At 43.1% G+C, this 23,502-nt stretch overlaps 1 protein-coding gene across 2 annotated transcripts in view; it reads left to right on the forward strand.

Moving 5' to 3' along the window:
* The window catches only part of KIAA1549L (KIAA1549 like), a 130,430-nt gene that overhangs the window by 56,483 nt on the left and 50,445 nt on the right, over window positions 1-23,502 (forward strand). The window contains exons 2-10 of one of the 2 annotated variants that reach the window (XM_032748514.3): window positions 2,336-2,668; window positions 5,441-6,055; window positions 7,403-7,515; window positions 9,946-10,165; window positions 12,131-12,264; window positions 14,476-14,638; window positions 17,371-17,430; window positions 18,936-19,087; window positions 20,480-20,651. In XM_032748514.3, the coding sequence (XP_032604405.3) occupies window positions 2,336-2,668; window positions 5,441-6,055; window positions 7,403-7,515; window positions 9,946-10,165; window positions 12,131-12,264; window positions 14,476-14,638; window positions 17,371-17,430; window positions 18,936-19,087; window positions 20,480-20,651 (1,962 nt within the window). The remainder of the gene's footprint in view (window positions 1-2,335; window positions 2,669-5,440; window positions 6,056-7,402; window positions 7,516-9,945; window positions 10,166-12,130; window positions 12,265-14,475; window positions 14,639-17,370; window positions 17,431-18,935; window positions 19,088-20,479; window positions 20,652-23,502) is intronic. The other variant, XM_041716417.2, reaches the window with a different exon arrangement.

Raw genomic sequence — 23,502 nt, forward strand, 5'->3', positions numbered from 1 at the left:
TGGCAGAGCTCTGTTCTGTTGCCTGTTGGAACTCAAAATGTCCCCCAGACATTTTTGGAGGTTCCAGGCCCTGGTCAGAAGCATTTTAGACCCTGGCAGGCAGCTGGAAACAGCTGTGATTTTGAGTTTGAGCCATGGAATGAGTTACCAACTTTGAAGGTGGAACAATGAGTCACAAAGGGTTAAATAGTATAGTAGAAGTAGTTACAAAGTAGAAGGGAAAACTTTTTAGTGTTGTACAGGGGGGTTTTAGCACCTGTGCAGGGGGGTTTTTAAGGTCAGAAGTTCTAAGATGGAGGAAAGTGGGCCGATCCTGTTCTTCCTCCTTCTTCTTCCTTTCCTCCATGTTCTTGGTGATGTTGGCACTCACAGATTGGTTTAGAGTAGAAAGGCACCATTTAATATAGGTAGTAGGTATTGGGGAAAAACTGTAACCATGTAACACGTAATGTACCATATAAAAGACAGCAGCAGCCAGGGGCGGGGAGAGAGAAGAAGATGGCAGACAGAGAGGATGAGAGGATGTCAGGGGTGTGTGTGCCTCTGCCTGAGCTGTGAGCAAACCGCAGCAGCCCGGGAAGACAATCCTTTAGATAACTTGCAATAAACAACCATGAGACCGAACAATGAGAGGCTGCAGAGTTTTCTTTGGAAGCATGGGTTGAAGGAGAGACTTTTCCACCACACGGAACCCCTGAACCAGACCGGGGGTTACGGCAGTTGCCCATCCTGGAGCTGCTTCCCTAAACCAAATTGACAGTCTCCAAATTCTGGAGAATATAATTATTCTTGCATCTCAGTGAAGGAGATAGTAATGGCTGTTTTTCACCATGGCTTAATAAAACTCTTAAATACAGGGACAATATGGAAGCTCTCTCATGGGTTTGGGTTTTCTTTTTTGGTTTTCTTGCTGGGTTTTTTTTTTGTGTGTGTGTAATTTTATTTCTTTTTAGAGAGAGAAAATGTTGAATAATTCCAGGCACATGCACACAGGAGCCTGAAGGAGCTGGTCTAATCATCTACTGTGGCCTGTGGATATGGAGGATGGGTGGTGTAGAAACTTAGGAGGAAAGAAAACTGTAGAAAGAAAGAAACTTAGCTTTAAATAGGTGCAGTGTGACCCATTCTCCTCCCTTGTGCTGTAAGGTCTCCTGCTGCTGGCTCCTGTCTGTGTGGGCTGATCCCATTTGATGCTGTTGGCTCTGCTGACCCCTGGGTTCATGAGTGGCTGGAGCCAGTGTCCAGCCCATTTTATGTCTCTCAAGACCTGCTCTGCTTGCCCTTCCTCCCCATTATGCTGGGTTATTCACGGGGCTGTGCAGCAGGTTGGCATCCCCTGTGTCTGATCCAGATGTGCTGCATCTGGAGGGCAGGATTTAGCTCCATGTTTTCCCTCTGCTTGGCTATGCAAGGGGACAGAGATTGGCATGGTACCAAGTGCCAGGACTGAAGTTTGATCTATTGTCTTGATGTGGGGGAAGGAATTAAAAACCAAAACCACCACCTTAAATTTTCCTCTTGAGTGAATCTTAATATTTGAATTAGTACAAATGTGAGTGTTCCCATTCTGTGATTTTAGGATAACTGTAATCATTTCAAGAAAACAAAGCCTAGGAACATTATAGTGTTGAATGCAGAGTAAACTGGTGTTTGAAATGATGTGTTGTGCATCTGCACATGTCAAAAAAAGAGTTTAATGTCCTAATTTGTTTTGGATCTTGCCCCCCTCTCCTCTTGTTCATCCCTGTTTTATTTTCCTCCCTTTGTGCCTGTAATTGCGTGCGTTATTAGAGCTGGCAGGATGAGCACCTCCAGATGCATCCTACAGGAACTCAGCCAGTGCTGACTCGATTCCCATGTCAGACTGCATGCCAAGGCAGTGAAGCTTGCTTGTCAAAACCCATACCCTTTCTGCACTGCTTCTAAACCCATCTTCTCACACAGTGCTTTGACACAGGGTGACTCATGATAACCTCAAGAATTGTCCCAGGCTTAAGAATGTGTCTTTTAGTGTGTTAAGACATCCCTGGTAAAAGTAGGATTTTGGAATAGCATGGCCAAGGCAGCTTTCCTTATTCTTCTGTCACATTAAATGAGTTGAGGGGTTTAAAATAATCTGTTGTGTTGAACCTTTCACTGGGTTTCATGTTTTGGTTTTTTTTTTTTTTTTTGGTAAACTTTCTCTGAATTTTTATGCACTCTGAAAACAACAAAAAAAAATTAAAATTTCACCTGTTTTACCAAACTTAATGCATTTTGTGTTGTGATTTGTAGCAACAAGATAACAAATCTTCATTTTGGGGATGAATATACTCATTTTACTTATTTTTTACAGGCGTCAGGCAACAGCATATCAATGATGCTCCTTCTACAGGACCTTTTCCTAATTGGAGATCTATACTATCACCAACACGGCCTTCCACAGAAACTAAGACTCCCTCAGTAGCTGATCTTTCTCTGGGACAGACTTTGGAGAACGCAGACCTGCTTCAGATGATAAAAACAACGCTGACTGGCGCCCGTACCAGGACTTTGGATCAGATGCACCTGGCACCCTCCCTCTACCAAGGCAGTGGGAACAGCGCGCCCCAGGAACCCGCTGAGGTTTCAGCCGAGTCGCCCCTGAGGCCGTCGTCTCAAGATGCAGATGACACAGCTGCTCTAACAGGTTTGCCTCAGCTTGGTATGTTTGCCACACTGCCCACCACACCACCAGTGACACATTTGAGTGCAGCTGTGCCATCCCAGCCAGTGCCACTAGAAAACACCCTCCATTTCCAAAGAAAGCACGTCAGGATCAGACATGCTTGCCGCTGTTTCATCACCATCATTCTCCTCATTGGTAATCCACTCACCTCATGCCATTAACTTTTCTAAACCAGCTGTACTGCCCATCCAAGTGCCTTTGTCTGCAGATCCTGAAGGTGTCTTCAGCACAGATTCAGCTAGCTCACAGGTTAGTGAAAGCAGGAATAGTGCTCTAAGCATGGTGCATTCCAGTGTGGTGAATCACAGAAGGGGTCCCAACTTGTTCATGGGGGCCATGCTTTTCATTGGATCAACAACAGTGCATTTCACAGAGTTAGTGGGAAAAGGGTTTCCTTTGGAAAGGACCTCTTTGTCATCTGTAAATTCTGATATTCCTGGGTCAAAAATGCATCAGTTTCTCCTGACAGTAATTTCCAAAAGTTTGTCATGGTTCCTTGCTGAGAGTATGTATAATGTGTCTTCTACCAGAGCCATTTAGGGCAGCCCTGACTGGCAGAATTAGTGGTACCACTCTTCTGTCATCAGTTTTTCAGGATAAAGCAGCGGTTCCTACATCAGTCTTCCATGCTGCGGGTACTCCACATCTAATACTGCCAATGAGTCACCCTCAGTCTTTCCCAGCACTGACTAATTGCACTACAGCCTCTCACCCTGCACCTTTCATGTCACCAGCCTCCAAGAGCTCGGCTGAGGTCTCCAGCTCAGCACAGAGCACATCCTCCCTTTCACTGCCAATATCATTTTTTCCAGATGCAAAGCACGCTCACAGTGCAGCGCTGCCAGTAGGAGAATTTAGAAGCAAAACAGATTTTCTCTTTAGAAATGCAGCACACTCCTCTCCAACAAGCCCAAGGTCTCCCTTGCTAACGGAGACAAACGAGGTGTTTGCTGGGGCAGCACGCCCAGCCAGTCCCAGGGTGGCAGCAGCCAACCAGGACAGGCTGCAGATCCCTCCCGCTGCTGCCTTGGAATCAGAATTTTGCAGAAGGCCTGACTGATGGAACTTAGCAGACAAATAGCATGAGACTCCCAGCTGGTTTGGCCCTGCTCTCCCAAATCCTGGTGGCTTTCCTGTGACAAGGACACTTCAACAGCCTTTCACAAGAGGAGTGACAGCAAAGATTTCCATGAACTTTAACGCTAATAATGTTCTGCATTATGGAACTCAGCTTTCCAAAGTTTCTCCAGGTATCCAAACCTGTACTCTCCTCATAGGAGCAAGGATACTAGGGAGTGTTTTGGAGATGGCCATGACGATTCTGTCTTGATCTAGCTGCAGTGCCATTAATTGCTTTCACTGTATTCCTTTCCAAACCTGAACCTGCTACCACAAATGCTTCTGCCACTACTGCTTTTGTGACTGCACATCTTCCACCTGGAGATGCAGAAAGTTCAGATGTAACTGTAAATGAAGACAGAAAGATTGGAGTACCCACTCTTGTGACCCCCTCATGCAGAATATTCATCTCCAAGAGCTTTAAATCATTTAACCTTTGGTCAGACTTTGCATTCAGTTGATAAAAAGCCACTCGCCTCTGTCATGCCTCCAGCATGGGGTATGCTGCCATCATTTGTTTCCATGACAACAGTGATGGACAGCCACAGTTCTGGCTCTTCCAGGATTTTGAATGCAGACTCTGAAAGCAATTTTGATCCTGTCAGCATTCCTGAAGTTGTAACTCAGTTTCTACGTGGACCAATAAAGCATTTCTGGCATTAGTATTCCTTCACTAAAAACTTCAGTCCAAATGGAAAAAAGGGAATTTGCTCCAAGTGCTTTTCCACTGGAAGATGAGTACTATGCACCACAGTCGGTAGTGTCAAGTCTGCAAAACAAAATTAATACAAATCAGCAGCCACTCTTCTCCACCCCTTCAGCAAACTGTACATATACATCCTATAGTCAAAACATTTCAAATTTACCCTTTCCTGAAAAGAATAGCTTTTCAGAATTTGATGTGATGCTCTTGCACTGAAAACATCTCCTGTTCAGTATTCATCCATTGCTACTGCATTGACAATGCCCGACTCTCTGCAAAAAAAGCATGGAAACAGGGCTGAAATTGCTGATTTCTTCTGTGTTAGAGGTGTTCCTATCAGTATACACGAGAAAGCACCTCTCCATTTACGTGTGGTCCTGTTAATGCTGCAGATGCTCTCCCTAGCTCTCTAGAATCCCAAACAAGTGATGCTGGAAAGATTACTGACCAAAACATTTGCCACAGCACCAATGTTGGCTTTTCAGCTCACTGACAGCTTGACTACTTCAGCCCCAAACAGAAGGAGTGTCACCCTCAGCACACTGCCTGCCCAGTCCCCCTTCCCTGTCACCAAGCCTTCTGGCGCAACTCTCTTGAATAGTTTTATCTGAGAAGACATTGGTTCTGGGAATTTTCCAGAATTAGCAGACAACCAAATGAGTCCCCTGGTTATTTGGTTATGGTTGATAAATATCCAGCCACATTCAGTGAGGAGGAGTGGGACACAAGTGCTACAAGGCATAGTCTAGCTCCCAGTAACATATCTAATAAAGCTACCAAGGGCATCCCATTGCAAACCCCTACCACCAGTGCTCTGCAGTCAAGTCATCATAACTTCTGTCCATGCATCACCAACACAGATAGAGTCTCTTTTTTGTCAACAACCAACTTTACCCATTCTGTTCTTACAGTGTTATCTGGAGTATCTTCTGGTGCAATACCTACAGTAGAAACTTCAGAAGCAAAACCAATAACAAGAAAATCATCTCCAGCTTCACCAGTGCCAGCTTCTTCCTTCTTTTCTCTAGGCACTGAAAACACACCTTCGCCATCCGTGATGGCTTTAAGCACACCGATCCTGACACTAACAAAAAATAACACTGCCACAAAACTGACACCGGATCTAAGCTCAGTAGGAACACGGGCAGATTTTCCTTTTGCAACGAGAAACACGACTGCCTCACCTCTGGACATGCCAGCTCTGCTCACAACCCCCAAGAGCAGCACGGTCACAGCTTCCACACTCGCACCCACAGCCCACGTACCAAGGCAGATAGAAACAACAGTAACTGACACCCAGAAGCTCCCGAGCTCAGACATCACCAAAACGCCAACCCCATACCCACTGACAATGACAGCAGCTTTGACATCTATTACAGCATCAGCGAAAACAACTAGGCTTCCCCCTCCTGCCGTGGAACTCAGCCCCGCTCCTCCCGGCACCACGGCAGCAGCCGCTTTCGCTAACATGACGGCAGCTCCCTCCTTGGATTGCCGGCTCTCTGCCAACATGATGGTGAAAACAGGTACGTGCAGCCTCTGGGTTTGCTGAAGGGCTCTGCTGTGTCTGTGAGGTGTGAGAAACACACCCCAGTGTGTGTCCAGGGATGCAGGGCAGTAGTGATTAATCAGTGCTGACAAATCAGATGGGTATGGGCAGGGTCGTTAGTTGGAAATGGTGTTGGTTTTACTCGTGGCTTGGGTTTTAGCACAGATGTGTCAAATGAGGTGGTGAGATCAGGTGCTGTGGTGTTCAGGGGTCACTGCAGGACCACCTGTGTGGAGGGACAGCCCTGTAAACTGGGATGGTTTGGTGCCTGCTTTGCAGTGAGGAGTCTGTGTTGCTGGAGAGGACCATGCAGTGACCTACCTTGGTCCTCAGCCCTGTTTACGCACAAAAACCTAATTCTGTTCTAATATGAACACCTAATTCTACCATTACAGATCCATTTGAAAATTATGTTTAGCATTTAGAGTTGCACACTTCAAAGTGGGAAGATTTTGAGTTTTCTAGGTGGTAGTGCCACTTCTGGCTCTGGCTGTTTTTCCACGGGCAGCTTCTCTTTATCTGTAAGAACTCTAAACTAAAGGGGCCTGGATAGGTACCTTGCCCAGGCTTCTCATTGACTATATGTGGCAACACAGCTCCAGAAGACGTGTGTGTCTTGGAGATCTCAGCAAAGAATAGGTACAGGAAAGAGTTTGTGACCTTGCGTGATACAAGCTGCATTGAAATAAGCAGCTTTTGGACCTAATGTGTGTTTGCTGCTAAATATCCCCATCAGCAGCATGATGAGTACAACAGCTATTTCTAAAGATAAAAGTAGCTTGTGTACAGTATATGATTGAAAGTACTCAAGCACAGCTATAAGACCCTTCTTGAAAATTATAAGAGAAAAATAAGAAGATAGTGATAGATTTATTAAAGAAAGCGTACAGATGCTTTCTAAATAGAAAATAATTGTAACACTAGAGCAGCAGATTTCTTTTATGTAACTGAGGCCATGAAGATGTGAAGCCTGCCTGTGCAGCTCTGGCTCAGTCCTCTGGGAATGCTGTGCCAGTCTGTCCTCAGGCAGTGAGTGGCCTCGTGCCTCCTTGGAGAGGCAGCATGGCAAAGACTTGTTGTTGCTGCTAATGAAATTGCATTTGTTAGACTTGCTCTGGAAACATGGAAACAATGGGCTATTGCCATGGGATGAATAGGGAGCTCAGGAGCTGCTGAGCCCCTGCAGTTCTTGTCTTTGGAGCTGCTGCTAATCCAAGCTGCTTTGGTGATCCCTGCACAGCCAGCCCAATGTAAAACAATTAAAGAAAGCAAACAAGAGTGTGGTGATGTCTCAAACCACCCTGTGGCTTTTGTTGCTCCACAGTTCTCTTTCTGAACACAAGGAGGATGATGATCAGCAATGCCTTCAGGGAGAGTGTGAGAAAAGGCCTCAACCAAGTGCTGAGACAAGCTTTCAACCAGAATGTCAGTGCTCAGGTAAGTGTGCTTGGCTTTTCTTGTTTGATTTCACCAGAACAGCTCTCCCATCAAAGAACCACAGCTGCCTGCAGCTCCAGATGTGTCTCTGGATGCAGGAAGCCTCTTGGAGAGGAGCACTGAGATTTTCCTATGGAGAGCAGGCAGAGGTGGCACCCACTCTGGTCTCTAAAAATATAATGAATTCTCCAAAGCTTTTAGCGGCATATTTAATGAGGAAGAAAAGAGAAATGCAAACTGCTTTTTAGTGTGCTCGGGGAAATGACTACTGACAGCAGTTTCCTCTTCCCCCTGCAGCTCAGGAGTGACTTCTGCTCAGGGGCAGCCGGGTGCTGCCGTGCTCAGCCTGGATCAATGGCAAGAGCATGGCTTGTAAATGGGATGTCACTGATGTCAGTCCACTCCCTGCTTTGAAAACCCAGTACCTGACAGGTGCAATTTCCCAGAAACAAGAATCCTGAGCAGGGAGAAAGCATGTTTTATTGAAAATAAATGGAGGCGATGTGTTCATCACTTTGCAGCGAAATTGCATGAACCTCTGCACTGCTGTGTGTGGGAGCAGGCTCAGGTGGGCTGCCAGGGCCCTTTTCCTCGGACACTGCTTCCTGTGCACTCAGGCTGGGGTCAGTGTGGGGTCTAAGGCTGTTAGGAGACACACTCACCAAGCCTCTGGGAAGGAAAAAAGTAATTTTTCTCAAAACAGAGGTCATCAGGTTGTCTTTAGTCCTCACGCTTTATTGCTTTATTGCTTTATTGCTGTAAGTGTGGAGGATGTCATTTTCTTTGGGAATTGTGTGCTCCGTGGCAGCAGCAATAAAAACTGCCAGGTTTAGTCCCCCACCTTTTTACAAACTTGGGAGGAGCTGCCTTCTTCTAACAGAGGACAACAGCTAAAACTTAGTGAGGAGGGCCAGTTCCCGGGCTAAAACTTTTTGGGAAATACAGAATTTTGATGTAAGACTCAGCTCATGTTTTGACTCACAGTGTGTCCATTCTTGTGGTTTGGCATTTCCACCTGTATAGGTCTACTCATAGATTTAACTCTGTAGTTAACAGTACAGGAGAACAGGAGATAAGAGACAGCCCAATCAAATATTGGAAAATTTTGTCTTTCAAAAATCTGGCTGCAAACCTGCCATCACAGAAATATGCATAAAGTCAGTGAACTTCAGGCACAGAGGACGAGCTGGAAGCTCTGTGTTTTTTCATGCATATGTGAAATGTCCCAGTATCTGTGCATGGATGAAGGCCCAGCCTAACCTGGAGCTTTGCAGCTGTGGTAGCAGTTCTGCACTCCTCCAATTTGGAGCCCAGACTGCATGGGCTGAGCCTAAAACTCTCTGAGCAGCTCTGCTAATACCGTGCTTGTCGCTATTATATTGAGGATGGATGAATAAGGTGACACATAGACTCCAAAGTCTCAGAAGGCAAAATGTTATTTTATTAAAAACCACACACCTTTTATAGACAGTTACAATGCAGGTGGACCTGACTGGTCCTCAATCAACATCCCTCCGTTGGCTAATTAGGCACACCACCCTCTTGTAAATATCTTACGAGAAAACAACACCAGCTGCAAAGATGAAGAATTGTTTTAATTCCTTCACTGAACTTTCCCAAAGCTTCACAGAGCAGTGCCTGGTCAAGTTTATCTGACTTTGTTCTCTGACCAATTCTCAGCATCCATGCCATGTCTGATACGACACTAACTGATCCCACAGGGTTTATAGGGGATTGCAGGATAAAAACCATGCAAGGGGCACACATTCAGGGTGAGAAACCCCATCGAAGAGTGGCTGGACTGCAAGTAAAAAATTAAAAACTGTGGGATTCCTTAAAATCAGAGGGTTTTGGGCACGTTGCAAAAGGCAGGCCTCAGAGACAGCAGGATGGTGATTAGAGCTAAGCAGTAGCTATAAGAGTTGTCAGCAGAAAAATTATACAAAAAGTAGAAAGAAAGAACAAATAGAACAATGCTCTGTGTATTAACACTTGTGTAGAATAACTTCTTAAGTTGCAGAAAAGTCTATCTGGTGCGATATTAGGAAGGTCTAAGCTTAATAATGGAGCTCTGTGAATTGTATTTTAAGGTTTACAAGCAGGTATTGTATTCAAAATAAGCAAGCATGGTTTTAACCAAAGGTACATGTATTTATAGTGGTTGGATAGAACTACTGTCAGTATGCTTTTGCTTTGTGTGACTGGTCAAAAAGCTTATAAAGTAAGTTGTAACATTAAGTTCTTGGTCTGTTGCCTGGATGTGAGCTGCTGGCATCTTCCCATTGTCATAACCATGTAATGAGACTGATGCTAAAAAATAAACAGCTCGAGAGGCGTTCCACAGCAGTCCCGTCCTGTTCGTGACTTGTACATAGCCCCCGGCTGGTGATAAAAAACAATAAAAAATCCATGCTGGCCCGTGTGTTTCAGGTTGAAATCCTGGAGCAGTCGAGCAACCTGACCGTGGGTTACTACGTCACGCGGGGCCGGCTGGTTTTCACGCCAGCTGCCGTGGCAGAGAAGCTGCTCGCCTACGGCCTCGGCAACGCCACGGCGGACATGCAGCAGCACGTGCCACACCTGCAGGCCCTGGTGGCCCTGGCCCTGCCCTGGCAGCCCCTGCCTGCCTACCACCTGCAGCTGAAGACGGGTGAGTGAGTGTCCATGGGGCGGGGTGGGTGTTTGTCCATGGGACAGGGTGGGTGTGTGTCCATGGGGCGGGGTGGGTGTTTGTCCATGGGACAGGGTGGGTGTGTGTCCATGGAACAGGGTGGGTGTGTGTCCATGGGGAGGGGTGTGTTTCCATGGGGCGGGGTGGGTGTGTGTCCATGGAGTGAGGTGGGTGTGTGTCCATGGAGTGAGGTGGGTGTGTGTCCATGGAACAGGGTGGGTGTGTGTCCATGGAGCGAGGTGGGTGTGTGTCCATGGAACAGGGTGGGTGTGTGTCCATGGGGCGGGGTGGGTGTTTGTCCATGGGACAGGGTGGGTGTGTGTCCATGGAGTGAGGTTGGGTGTGTGTCCATGGAGCGGGATGGGTGTGTGTCCATGGAACAGGGTGGGTGTGTGTCCATGGAGTGGGGTGGGTGTGTGTCCATGGAGCAGGGTGGGTGTGTGTCCATGGAGTGAGGTTGGGTGTGTGTCCATGGAGTGGGGTGGGTGTGTGTCCATGGAGAGTGCCCAGGGCTCGCTGGGGCAGTGGGGTGGCAGCAGGAAAGGCTCTGCTGTGGTTTGGCATCCCTGTGCTCTTCTTCCAGGGCTGTGGGCACTGCGGTGGGAGCGGTGCCTCAGGGTTTCAGCTGTCATATTTTTCATAGATTTGTAGCCCTGCAATTCTTTAGTGTATAACTCAACTCCACACGCAGTGTGAGCTGCTGTTCTCCCAGTTTGGGCAGACAAAACAATTCCTCTCCAGGCCTGGCAATCAAAGACACCTCACTGCCTCAGGCCCTGAGAAATGTAAACAAAAGTGAGCTGGGGAGGGGCAAACTTGGGGTAAATTACTTCATTACCTGAAGCTGTAATTGATCCTGAAGATCAACCCCCAATATGCAAATTAACCAAACTTATAAAAGTATGAAACCCATGACGCATCGTCCAATTTTTTGGGTGGAGCCCCTGGGAGGGCTTTTAAAACCCCTACCCCCTGCAGCCCCCCAAATTTACCAGGCTAGCCCAGGTCTGCGAGGATTTGGGGGGAAGTATTTCAGGAGCAAGGCAAAGATTCCAAAAGAGGCTCCAACCCCTGATGTGGTCCAAGATGTTTATTCCAGGGGAGGATGGGGGAAAGAGAGCAAACAAGGAAGGGACAGAACCTTATCCAGGCTCAGTACAGGAGGGGCCACTTGGCTCCCAGCCAGTTGTGTCAGGAAAGGAAGGAAGGGTCAAACTAACATGGTCACAGCTACAGGTGTCTCTGGGGAGGGAAAAAAAACATTCCCCAGAGCACTACAACAGGCTTTGTCTGCCTGAAATGTACCTGAAGGCCCTTCAATAAATAGAACTGCAATTTTTTCCCTTAATTTTGTCTGGCCTCTGTTTTTAGGTAGCCCAGCAAGGCATCAAGGGGATGTGACAGCAAACATCAGTGCAGAGTAATTGTGGAGCACTATAAGATTAGGAGAGGGCAGAGTGCTCTGAAATGATGGATTAAGTGATAAAAAATATTTCTCACATGTGTGCTTACAATGTTTGTACACACATACTTATGGCAGTTTCAGTTAAGTACATTTTTCCTAGAGTGCAAATAAAACAGAATGAGAATCAATATCATGATTGATTATATTTTGCAGGACCAAATGACCTGCAAGATTTAAGATTATAACTTGTCTTTTAGAATGACTTTGCTTACTGCCTGGCTCTGAGCAAGTGTATGCACAGCGGACAGACCCTACCATCCTATATATCATTGCAGAAGCAATCTCCATTTGTTTGTGGAGAGTATCAGCTCTAATAATGCAATTTAATTCTTACATTTTGTCTTAATTAAGGCTAATTTAGTGCAGTTCCTGAAGTGGCATTATCTTCACCTGCTTAATGTGTAAATTGAGCATTTTGTTCTTGGTGCTGCAACTGAGAACACTTTATCCACATGCTAATAATGCCTTCCTTTTTCCAGAGCTGCAGTTTGTGGGTCAAACAGATAATATTCAGTCATGCAAATTTGTTCAGACCATGGAACAGCGGCTCCAGAGAGCATTTCAGGATGCTGAAAGGAAGGTCCTAAACACCAGCAACAACTTAACTGTGCAGGTACAGTGTTGGGTGTTTTGTCAGTGCCTGTTGCCAACCCCTCCTGGTTATTCTTTGCCATGTGTATGTTTTTATTCCAACACAGTGCCTTTGCTGGCCACTGTGAAAGGAAGTTTATGTTTTTATCTCCAATAAGATAGTTCATGCATTGCAGGAAAACTTACAAATGCATGATTTATAGAAGGCTCTTGCTTTTCATGAGTTTACTGCTTGCAGTTTAGTCATATAAATGAAATTCCATGTATAAAAAACAGTCTTCCAAATTTATGTTTTCAGTGAACATGTTATTCTGACACATTAGTTGCTTTCAGTGAGACTATTCAGATATAAAGATGGCGCTAGGCACAGTTATTTTTAAGATCTGAAATAATGGAATAGATTACTTTCTCTTGGTATGCATTCAGTTTCATACTCATGGGCACAAATTCACCATAAATTTTTACACACCTTTATATGTAGAGTGGGCCAACACTCTTACATTCTGTGCCATACTTCAGGACTAAGGAAATGATCGTCTGGGCAATATTACAATATGTTTCTGATTTTGGATAAAACTCTGTGTATGGATTGTGCTCCTCAGAAGGAGAAAACTTGCCATCAACGCTCTGCTGATTATTTTGGTGCTGTTTCTTGTGAGCTTGTGCTCAGACTGGAGGAGCTCAGAGAGGCAGCAAAGCACAGGGCAAGAGAGGGCCTGCCACAGTAGGTAAAGTGATTAATTATCAAACTTTTCAATAGCTGGACCTGTGGCATTGTGGGGAACTTCATGGTGCCTAATTTGCTTGTGGTAGAAGTGGCAGATCTCACAAAGCACCTAAGCAATTTTGGAAAGAGCCCTAGGAGAAGGTAGGGCTGTTTTTGTGGGTATTGGCAATTTAAGGAGAGATAGGATGGAGGTCCTGAAGGCAACATATAAGCTAGGAAGTAAGAGGCTCAAGGGTGTGATCTTCATGATACATTTTTTGAAGTTATTCCAGTATCATGCAAAAGATTAAGTCCATGCAACAAAATGCTGTATGAGGGCTTTAGATTAATTGAAAACTGGGGAACAGTTGTGGAGAAGCAAAGGCATTGCTGCCCTAGGAGAGTAGAGGGAAGGTGGGTTAAAGGCATGAAGCGTCTTCCATGCGAGGAGAAATGAAATTAGTGAATCAGGAGTGGTCACTTGGAGTTTCCCAAAACAGAACTACTAAAATTTAAATAAAAAGAAGCATCCTTTCCCACACTGTGTGATAAAGATGTCCAGATGTAACTGGAAAAAAATAAAAGGAAATTACAAAAAACATTTGGCCATAGATATAGAATAAAAGGTCATCAATCCTTTTTAAACCCAGGTATATGACTTATGGCTCTGACATAGCTGTGGGATAGCTTACACTGTTGAGAGACATTTATTCCTCTTGTTCTGGGCTAATTCTCCAACCCTCTGCTCCAGCCATTTGTAAGTGGACATAGGCTAGGCAGACTTTTGGTCTGACCTTGGGCTCTTCTGATGCTTTTTTTAATACCATGGTTTTTCTTTTAACTTGGTGATCCAAACCATAAAAATGGAGTATTTAAATAACATTAATGAATGACATTGAGCCTGCCTATTAGTAGCCAAATAACCCCATCCCTCTTGCCCTTGGGAATAAGTTTTTCAAGAAAACATGTGGGTTTTGTTCCTGGTGTTTGAGAATCTCATCCAGTACTTGCTGAATAGAATTGGGCCTCAAAATGCAGTAATCAGATTTGGGCTCAGCAAGAGACTGGCACTGGGCTAGAGTGGGGAGGAGAACAGGGATTCATTTGATGTCAGGAACAGAAAGACATGATATCCCTTAATTTCATATGGAAAATGTATGGGTCTAGAAACCAGCAGTAGGAAGGCAGCAAAGACAGCAAGATAAACAGGACAATTTCTCTGCATCAAGCACTGGATGGTTTTTCTGATAAGCATCCTCTCCCTCATCCCACATTTCCTGGTAAAAACAGGGGAAATCATTTTCAGTCCTGACTGCACCTTTTCTGCCTGCTGCTGTCCTCCAGGAATCCTGCAAGTGCTAAAGCAGAGATTTAAGTATCACACAAGTAAATTTGGATGAGATGCAGTTAATCCATTCTTCAGGTTAATGTTTCCCCAGTTTCTCTGCAGTGCCTTGGTAGTTTTTGATTTTTTTTTTTAAACGAGCTGAACCACAGCAACACATTATTTTTTTGCCTCTGTTTCAGATTTTGAACACCTCCAATGTCTCCCAAGCTGTCACTCTGTTTTACGTAGTGAAAAATCAAAGCACAACTCTAAATGGCACTGTTTCCAGCAATCTTCTTAATCAGCTGTCAGCTGAGCTGGTGGGTTTCTACCTCACCTACCCACCTCTCACCATTGCTGAATGTAAGTATGTGCTTCCCAGCATCAAGATTAGCCAACACCAGAATCTGGCTTTGTTGTCAAAGTCAGGGATAATATGTACTTTTTCTGGTTAGTTTTTAAACTGTATTTTGTTAAAAAAAAGGGAAGGGGGGGAATTAGATTATTATTTTTTCCCCCTGGGCTTAGTGTTTATTTTGGCTGCTAGCAACACTGGCTAAAAACGAAGGCAAAACATATATACTCTGTCATTAATTAAAAAAAAAAAAAAAAAAAATCCTGTGCTAGGTTTCAAACAAAATAAAATTGTAGTTTTGTGGAAAAAAAAGCATAAAAGGTCCCAAAATCTTAATTTCAGGAGTGCTTAGCACAGCACTGAATGAGCTTTAGCTTCAGCATAGCTCTTGGCTTCAGTGGAATCCTCAGTCCCAGTGGTTGCTCCAGGGGCTGGGCTGGGATCAGGCTGGGAGTGTGTGTTGGGGTAGTGGGGTGAGCTCCACCTGTGCTTCTGTTTTAGAAAGTTGTGGGTGCATTTTCTGAGAGCTGCATCCTCATTTTACACGTGGTCTGAGCACTTTGGCATCAATGGCTTTCTTGCACTGCAGTTGCTATGAAGGCTCTGAGGTGCAGAGAATGGGACACAACTGTGTGGGCAGCCCACGTGGTGCATGTGCTCTCTGACTCTGCCTGCTGATTTCTTTAAAATGATTAAAGGAACAAGACACTTGATTATGGGGATTTCTGTTTAATCTGCTTGTTAATATGATGTGTGAAATTCAGCTTGCTGCAGACTGGAATTCTGTGTTTACTGGGAGTGAGAAGAGACAGGGACATGCTGGGTACATGCAGAAGCTGACTGTTGGAAAGTGAGCCCTGAGGAAAACACAAATTACCTTTATTTTTTTTTTTTTTTTTGTCAGTTCATTTTGTTTGCAAACAGCCCAACAGCAGAGAAATTACATGGTGCAATTCCCCAGTGACTTTCACCATGAGCTTTCTGTGGGATAAGTGATTTATCCCTGCTGTGAGGCAGTCAGAATCACAGCTAACTAAGGTAGCTGTGCAAATCTTTGGGAAAGGAGGTTTGTATGTCGTTCTTGAGGCATTACCTATCAAATTATGATGTCTGGAAACAAGTAGGTGAAACTACCCTGTAAATTCTTGCACTGTCTTGGTTTCCATCATGGGGTAAGAGACATATCTCAAGGTGGGCTTGTGTTTTCATAAAGCCTTTCCACAGGCAAGGGGAGGCAGAGAGAGAGAGGCTGTTGATAAAGGGTGTGGTCATGGACATAGACGGGATGTCCCCCAGTCCTCTTTAGAGAGGCTCCTTTGTGATGGCTGGTGGAATCCCTGTGTTCAGGACATGTCTTCATGGGCCGTCCAGGAGCAAAATGAGAAAGCTGGAGGAAGTTTTGATGCTAGCTGTGCTCAGTTTACTTGTTTGGCCTCCAAAATAGGCCTGTTGCATAGGAAGAGGGTTGTGGTGCTTCTCACAAAAGCAATACAAGCATATGCTTGGTAGTCAGGAGCTGTGCAAGCCATTTGTCACACAACAAGTCTTGTGTGGTACTGCAGTTGTCTGCTGATGCCCACACATGATGAACAGACCTGATAAAGTCTTTAGCTAGTGTTTCTTTAACAACTAATGGCTTATATTTCATTTTGGAGCTCTTGGTTTTATTCCCAGTGCAGCAGCTGTACTGCAAACTCATGAACTTAATGCATGCGCAGTGTTTACGGCTCCAGACTGAGAGCGTGTCTGGAAAACGTTTCCTTTGAAGAGTGTTTGATGCTAATTCATGTGGCAGTGTAGTTGTCTCACTTTATCAAACAAGTATTGAGGTTGTTCTCCGAGCATATCATTTCCCAGTAGGCTCCAGTGGCTCCTCCATAGCCTTTGCAGTCTGTCCTGGAAATGCACAGCTCAGGGCATGCTGTGAAATCCTCCTCAAAAGCAGCTACTGTGTGTAATCAAATCCTTTACAATGTTTACTATTCTGGGCCACTCTGGGGTTTAAAAATCAAGGTGACTCAGTAGCAGCCTATCAACGTGCAGAGCATGGATGTTTTCTGAATTAAGTTATTCATCTCTGGAACGAACGCTGAGCTGTGGAATGAATGAGCAGCATATTGAGCTTTACAGCCTAGTGCACTTTGGAGATGGGGGAGCTAACAAAAGGCACCACAACAGCAAATATCAGTTTCTCCCAGATGCAGACACATATGGCAGTAATGCCTCAAACGGTGCACAGTGAGAGAGCACCACACTCCAAGGTGTGCTCACAGTTCTGTTAGTCTCGTTTGCAGTCCATATGGAATCTGATCCTGGTATATTTTCATGTTATTTTAGGCTAAAACTATGGTCTGGGCTACATAAGGAATAATCACCGAATCATCATGGAATCTCATCTACAGGGTTTCTGCAGGGGAGAAAGCAGCAGAGATGAATACAACACCTATTACCTATCCTTCTTGGTTCTGGGCATTCCTGGGCTTCATCCCAGACTCTGTCCCAGCCAGTATTTTGGCAACAGTAGATATATGCTCTACTTTGTATGGCAGTGCTTCTTCTGTTTACACTTGGTGCTCTTTTGCAGACAGAAAAGAAATTGTAACTCTGAAAATTATGCTCTAGATCTCCTCTTGGGCCATAGTTCAATTTTATTTGTTACTGTCAGGGTAGCCAGTTTTGGGATGCATAATGTGTAGGATGTTGGAATATTATGACATAATTTAATCTTCTATTTTTAAAGCTTTGGAGTACCCAAACCTTGATGTCTCGGAATCAACTAGAGACTACTGGGTGATAACAGGTACTTTCTAATGTCCTTCCCTCCTCCAGGCACTCCAGGTAATAATTTTTAGTGCTCATTTATATGAACACAGCAGTGCAGTAATTTTACACAGAAATAAATGGCCACTCACTGAACCTGCTTTCATCTGGGCAAATGCACTTACAGTCACTCTGTGGCATAAGTGATAGATCACCTGGAACAGTGACATCTCCAGCAACCAACACCCACCTCAGAATTTATAGCACTTTGGCTGAAACAATTCTGAGAGCAGCATTATCTTCTGAGAGTTTTGAGGCACAAATAGACCTTTTATTTATTTATTTATTTATTTATTTATACCCTGGGACATGGATTTAAATCTGAAATCAAAAGAGACACGTAGACATAACCCAGGAACAAAGGTGAAGTTGTCACACCAAGGAACTTTATGATTTGCTGATTATCTGGGCACAGGGATTTTTGCATCTTTCACTTGAAGCTCTTAGGCTTCAAAACACTTCTTTTATCAAGTCGTTTCACAGGTGTCACATTCTCATGCACAATCGTTTTGACTTCACAAATGATAACTGGGCAAGAAAGAGACCCTTTCCCTCAGACATCTTTGAGTGATACCAAAGCCTTTCTAGTTCATGTGTCTGTACCTGGAATTCTTTAATGCTCAGGAGAGCAAGAGCAAAGGGCTCTGACATGAAATAGACTTGGTACTAGTTCCATCTTTTCATAAATTTGAAATAAAACATAAGGTTACGCAGAGATGATGATCCTCTGAAGGGAGTGGTGCAGCTCCTCCCAGTATGGACCCTGTGAACCTGATACTCCATTTTTTGCCTCTGTGCACTTGCTATGATGGATTATTATTGACATTACAATGAAAACTCTATTTTCAAAAAGATCCTGGTGGTCCCAGAAGGCTTTTTTGAAATAATACTGAAAAAACCATACATATGTATGAATTGAATCAGCATGTCATATCACTTTTCTTGAACTTTAGAATCCAGTGTCTTTTAAATCTTGCATTGATTTATACTTCAGATGCCTTCATTTATACTTCAGAAATGTTTATTCAGGTTTCAGTGCTCTCAAACAGGGTATTTTGTTTGAGACTGTACAAAATCCAAACTTCAGAGTTCAAATCCTCAGGACAGAAACTGGTTAATAGGAGCATCTAGCAGCAAGCATAAACCCAGCAGCTCTCAAATAGGTTTCAACCTAAGTTTTACATTGAAGATTATAGAGTAGATGCTCCTCTGAGCCATTTTAGTAAGCTGAAGGTCTAGAAATGGTGTTTTGAGATTTTTACTCTGTGAAGCATCATTGATATTATCTGAGATGAGCAGTATAGGGACTAAAACAGAAGTATGTTATATCCCCACAGGGAATTACTAAGAGGGGATAACAGTGTCCAGGTCTTTAATTTCTAGGCTAGTCCGCACCTCCCTGTCCCAAACTGTCCCACAGACCACGTGATACTCAACCTGTCAGTGCATGAAGTGCTGATCTGTGTTTTTTCTCTGTTCCCACAGTCATCCAGGGGGTTGATATTGCTTTGCTGGGGCTGAACAACCAGAGCTTTGCCAGGCTGATGGAGCAGCGCTTGGCCCCGCTGTTCATGATGTCCCACCAGCAGGGACGGCGGTTCCGACGTGCCACCACCGTGGGCAGCTACACTGTGCAGGTGCTCAGTGTGTTCAAATAATGCTTTGCTTGCATGTGTCCTGCTTCAGTTCCTGTAAAAGACATGTCTAGCTAAATTTCTAGGCTGGAATTTCCTGTATTTCTCATGGGTATCAAAGCAGCGAGGGTGGAATGCCTGGCACCGCTGAGTGTGCCTTTTTCTGCAGCCAGCCATGTTGGCACGCCTGTCATCCTCCAGAAATCATCATTAGTTAATCAGTGTTCATAAATATTTTCTCTCTGGTTGCTATGAGGATTGGTACAAAGTACATATTTTAGCGTACTCAGCATAATGAAGAGTTCCAAGTTTTTTCTTCTTGATAAAAGTTTCCTAGGTAACTCAAAGCTAGAAATTATTTTTTCTCTTTTTGTTGGAAAAAAAATATAAGAAGCAGCTTTTATTTATATAGGGTTAGTCATCAAATCATGTGGCCCCAGATCATGTTATGAAGTAGAGACTTGAGACCTGAGTAATTTATTAATCATCTTTCTCTTATTTACAGCATTTTTCATTCAGTATTTTGAGCTGATCATATTTTGTTTTCTCACCAATTAAGCCAAATGATGCTATGGGCAATTAAAAGATTTTTTCTTCAGTCTTCAAAAATTATTTATTTAAAAGAAAATTAATTAAATTGTTTTTCAAGATTTGTTTGTTGTAAGGTATAAACCCAAGTAATTGCATTTCCCATTTGCCCACGCAATTCTTTGTATTGTTCCACTGAAAGAATTGAAAAGAAGGAACACATTTTACTTGCCAAAAGTCTGAACCTTTGTAAACGTTTAGTCCATAACATAATGGAGAAGAATCACAAAACTCCTTTCTCTTCTCATCATTAGAAATGTTTGACACTTTCTCCACTCTCAGGAAAGGAAAAATTCTGCCAGTGTTCTGCAGAATAAAATAGGAAAAGCATGATTCCTTTGTTATCAACCTGGGACAAAAAAAAAAAAAAAAAAAAAAAGAGTGTAGAAGGGAAATGTGAGGCTGTTTCTCAACTGCAATATGCCACTACAGTTTTCAGTATTAGAACAGATTATAAGAATTCCCCCTTTACAGAGGACTGTAATGTCCAAAAACATGATCCTTTCCTCTTTACTACATGCTTTTAGTATAGGGTGTTACTTCAGGATTATGTTTAAATTATTTTCAAGAAAAGTCTTAGTCATTTCTCTGACTGACTGATTTAAAGCCTGGACTCTGAAGAGGAGAAGCTCTGATCCTATGAGAATATTTGCATGGACCTTATACTTGTAGGAGGTCTTGAAGGAGGTCCCTGTGGACACTGCCTCCAAATAGCTCCTGGCAAATTTTGCAGTGGTATAACACAAACACAGTTTATTTCTCTTTCTCTCCTTGTTTATTTATTTATTTATTTTATTTTCCTTAAAGATGGTAAAAATTCAACGTATTCCAGGACCCAAGGAGCCAGCTGAACTGACATACTACACTTTATACAACGGGAAGCCTTTGTTGGGCACTGCAGCTGCCAAAATTTTGAGTACAGTTGACTCCCAGAGGATGGCCTTGACCCTGGGCTATGTCATCCAAGTTCAAGCTGATCGTAAGAGTCCTTTCAAATATTCCATACTTAATCATTGTTTTATTCCATGAACTGAACACTATGGAAAGTCAGAATTAATTCTGATGCTGATAAAACCATGACACCACAGGCTGATGATGACTGGGACAAAGTTGCCATTCATATAACTTGGCCAAAGAAAGTAAAATGTGGCTGTTAAGATGTCCCTTATTTTTAACTTGGTCAAAATAGTGTAGATTCTTGCTATCTCTAAGGGATTATTATTTTTTAATAAGAATTTTCACCAAGAAAACGGCATGGCTGTTAAAGATATAGTTCAAACACAAATCAGAAAAGTGAGGTTGAAAAGAGCTAATTGTGCATATTGGCAGTTTTCAGATTCAAGATATGATAGTATCATTCAGAATAACGTGGCCAAAATACTCCATTCTTGAAAAGTAAAGTGTTTTCAAATTTCTCTTTCAGGACCTTCATTGGTTACTGAGTGATTGTGAACATAGGTTTCTTTAAGTGTTTTTTAGATATTCCTATATACTTGCCCATTGTCATAAACCTGTTGTGAAGCTAGGAGTGTTTTTTCCTACAGTTAACATAATGTATAATTATGTTTCATGCAGTTTACAAATCCATGCCTTTTGCTAACTGGATTTCTCCACTTTGCCAAAGAGTTTCTTTAGAAGGAATCAAAATTATGTAGTGGACTTCTGCACTGGATCTCCTCACTGGTGAAACAGCAAATAAAATGGGAGTCCTTGGTGCAATTATATCTGCCTGGAGGAGTGGTGGTGCTGAAATAATTACGTGAAATGGTGACAGGAAAAGAAGAGACCACTGTAATAAGTAACTCATATATCATCCATAAACATAGGACTGAGTAAGAAGACTGAAATATGATACAATTTCCAGAGAATGCACCATTTACTGTATCTGATCCTTGATTTGATCATGATCTGCTACTGACTTTAATTGAGCTAATCACAAGGATCTCCATTCCATAAATTCCAGCATTTAAATTCCAAGTATTTTTGTTTTCCATGAGAGTATTTCTTTAATGTGTTTTTCCTAAAGAAGATGTAGCAGTTTCCTAGCTCTTTGTGCAGTGATGTGATTTATATTTATATGGATATTTAGGCAATTATGGAATCTACTGCTCATCATCTAACTTTGTATTTCCATGGTCTGATAAAGCAGCCTTATTCATCTGTAGATTTTCATACCAGCCAGGTATGCATAGAACACTGTAAAAATAGAATAGACAAGAACTGAAATTGTGACCTGAGGTACCTGAGATTCTGAAGGTAGAGTATTTGAAATGTAGGAAGTAATTCCATCTTTATACTTTATTATGGAAAAACCACAATTTTTTTCCTTTTGGACACGGTTATTCGTAGTCTTTATTGTCACAGAAAATACTTTGTGTAGATTTCATTTTTGCTCATTATTATTTCTGTTCTAGCAGAATGAAAAATTCTGCCCCAAAACACTGTAAGAAAAGACACATACCCTTGGGAGCTCATAGCTGGGTTAGATGAGACAGAGGAATAATAACACAAAAAAATGGATGTTCCTGTGTTATGAGCCAGAGACTGAGTTACAACAGAATGAAAGACTTGTTTCAAATTCCACTGAAGTCTTACTGAGTTGAACAAACCATGGGTTGACTTTAGGTCACACTGGAGTCTGGTAACTGAATTAAAGATGTAAATTAGGACTCCTAAATGTCTATCCTATTAGCCATAAGGTCATAATTTCCTCTGCATCCCTTAGAAGGAATAAATATAATTTTTCAACCATTGTTTGCTGCTTCCACAGCAGCAGTCTATAATTATAGTTTCTGTTATTTGTTAAAATTCAAATTCCATTTCCTTCCCCACAGCCCTTTCATCCCCAAACTAAATGTCAAAGTCAATAATTAAGAATTCTGTGAGTCTGTTGAAAAGTGAACCTTGAAAGTCTCCAGCCTGGCCTTTTTGCAGTCTTGTGCTGAAGCTCTGGGCCTAAAGGTGCTGTTCCTCTGTCACCCAACAAACTTCACCGGCTTTGCAGAAAGCTGCAAATCTGCAAAGAAAGCAGGCTCAGGCTCCAGCCAGGCTTTCAGCTGGAGAACTGTAAAGTTCCCAATGCCTGCTGCAGAACAAGCTGGTTTGCATTCAAAGTCTGATCCTGAGAGATGCTGAGTGCCTCTGACAGCTCATAAGCTCAATGACATTTGAAGGCGCCGGTCCCCCAGGAAATGGGCACGACTGCTTTGTGCTGGTGTTCTCACAATTGCCTGCCACACCAGCAACCAGTGCCACAGCAAAATAAACAGGGGTAGCATGGGGAAGTCCACTAATTATTTCACTACAGCAAAGTTCAGCATTATAAAGAGGTTGTCTGTTTTTCCCAAAAAGAAATGAAATTAAATGAGAGGACTGGGAATGTGTCACAGGAGGATCTTGTACGTGTGAACAAGTTGAAGGTTCATACTCAGAGAGATTATTCTGATGAAATGGAGTCCCAAGATGTTTTTGCATTGCTGTGTTTCTGAAATGTACCCTTTTCCTGGTGCCATCATTAATATATCTGCAAGTAGCTCTTTGCAACCTCATTATTTCTACTCCTTCAGAATAAATTCTTTTTGACCTTAACTACACTTAACTATGATAAATTATTTCTATAGCACAGGAGAAGCATCTTCTTACTGCCCTGTTGATATTGATAGTAACTATTTGAGCTAGTTTCATTGTTTTTTTAAAAGCTCTGCCAGTTTGCTCCTGTGGAGCCAGTCAGTCTTTGACACCATGTATAGACTCCATGTGTGTTCTTTTAAATACATGCTATGTTACTTTGGTCTAAGCTGGGTTTGTGTTTAAAAAATAGTTAAGAATGC

This window comes from Taeniopygia guttata, chromosome 5 (assembly GCF_048771995.1).
Source record: "Taeniopygia guttata chromosome 5, bTaeGut7.mat, whole genome shotgun sequence".
Taxonomy (NCBI): Eukaryota; Metazoa; Chordata; class Aves; order Passeriformes; family Estrildidae; genus Taeniopygia; species Taeniopygia guttata.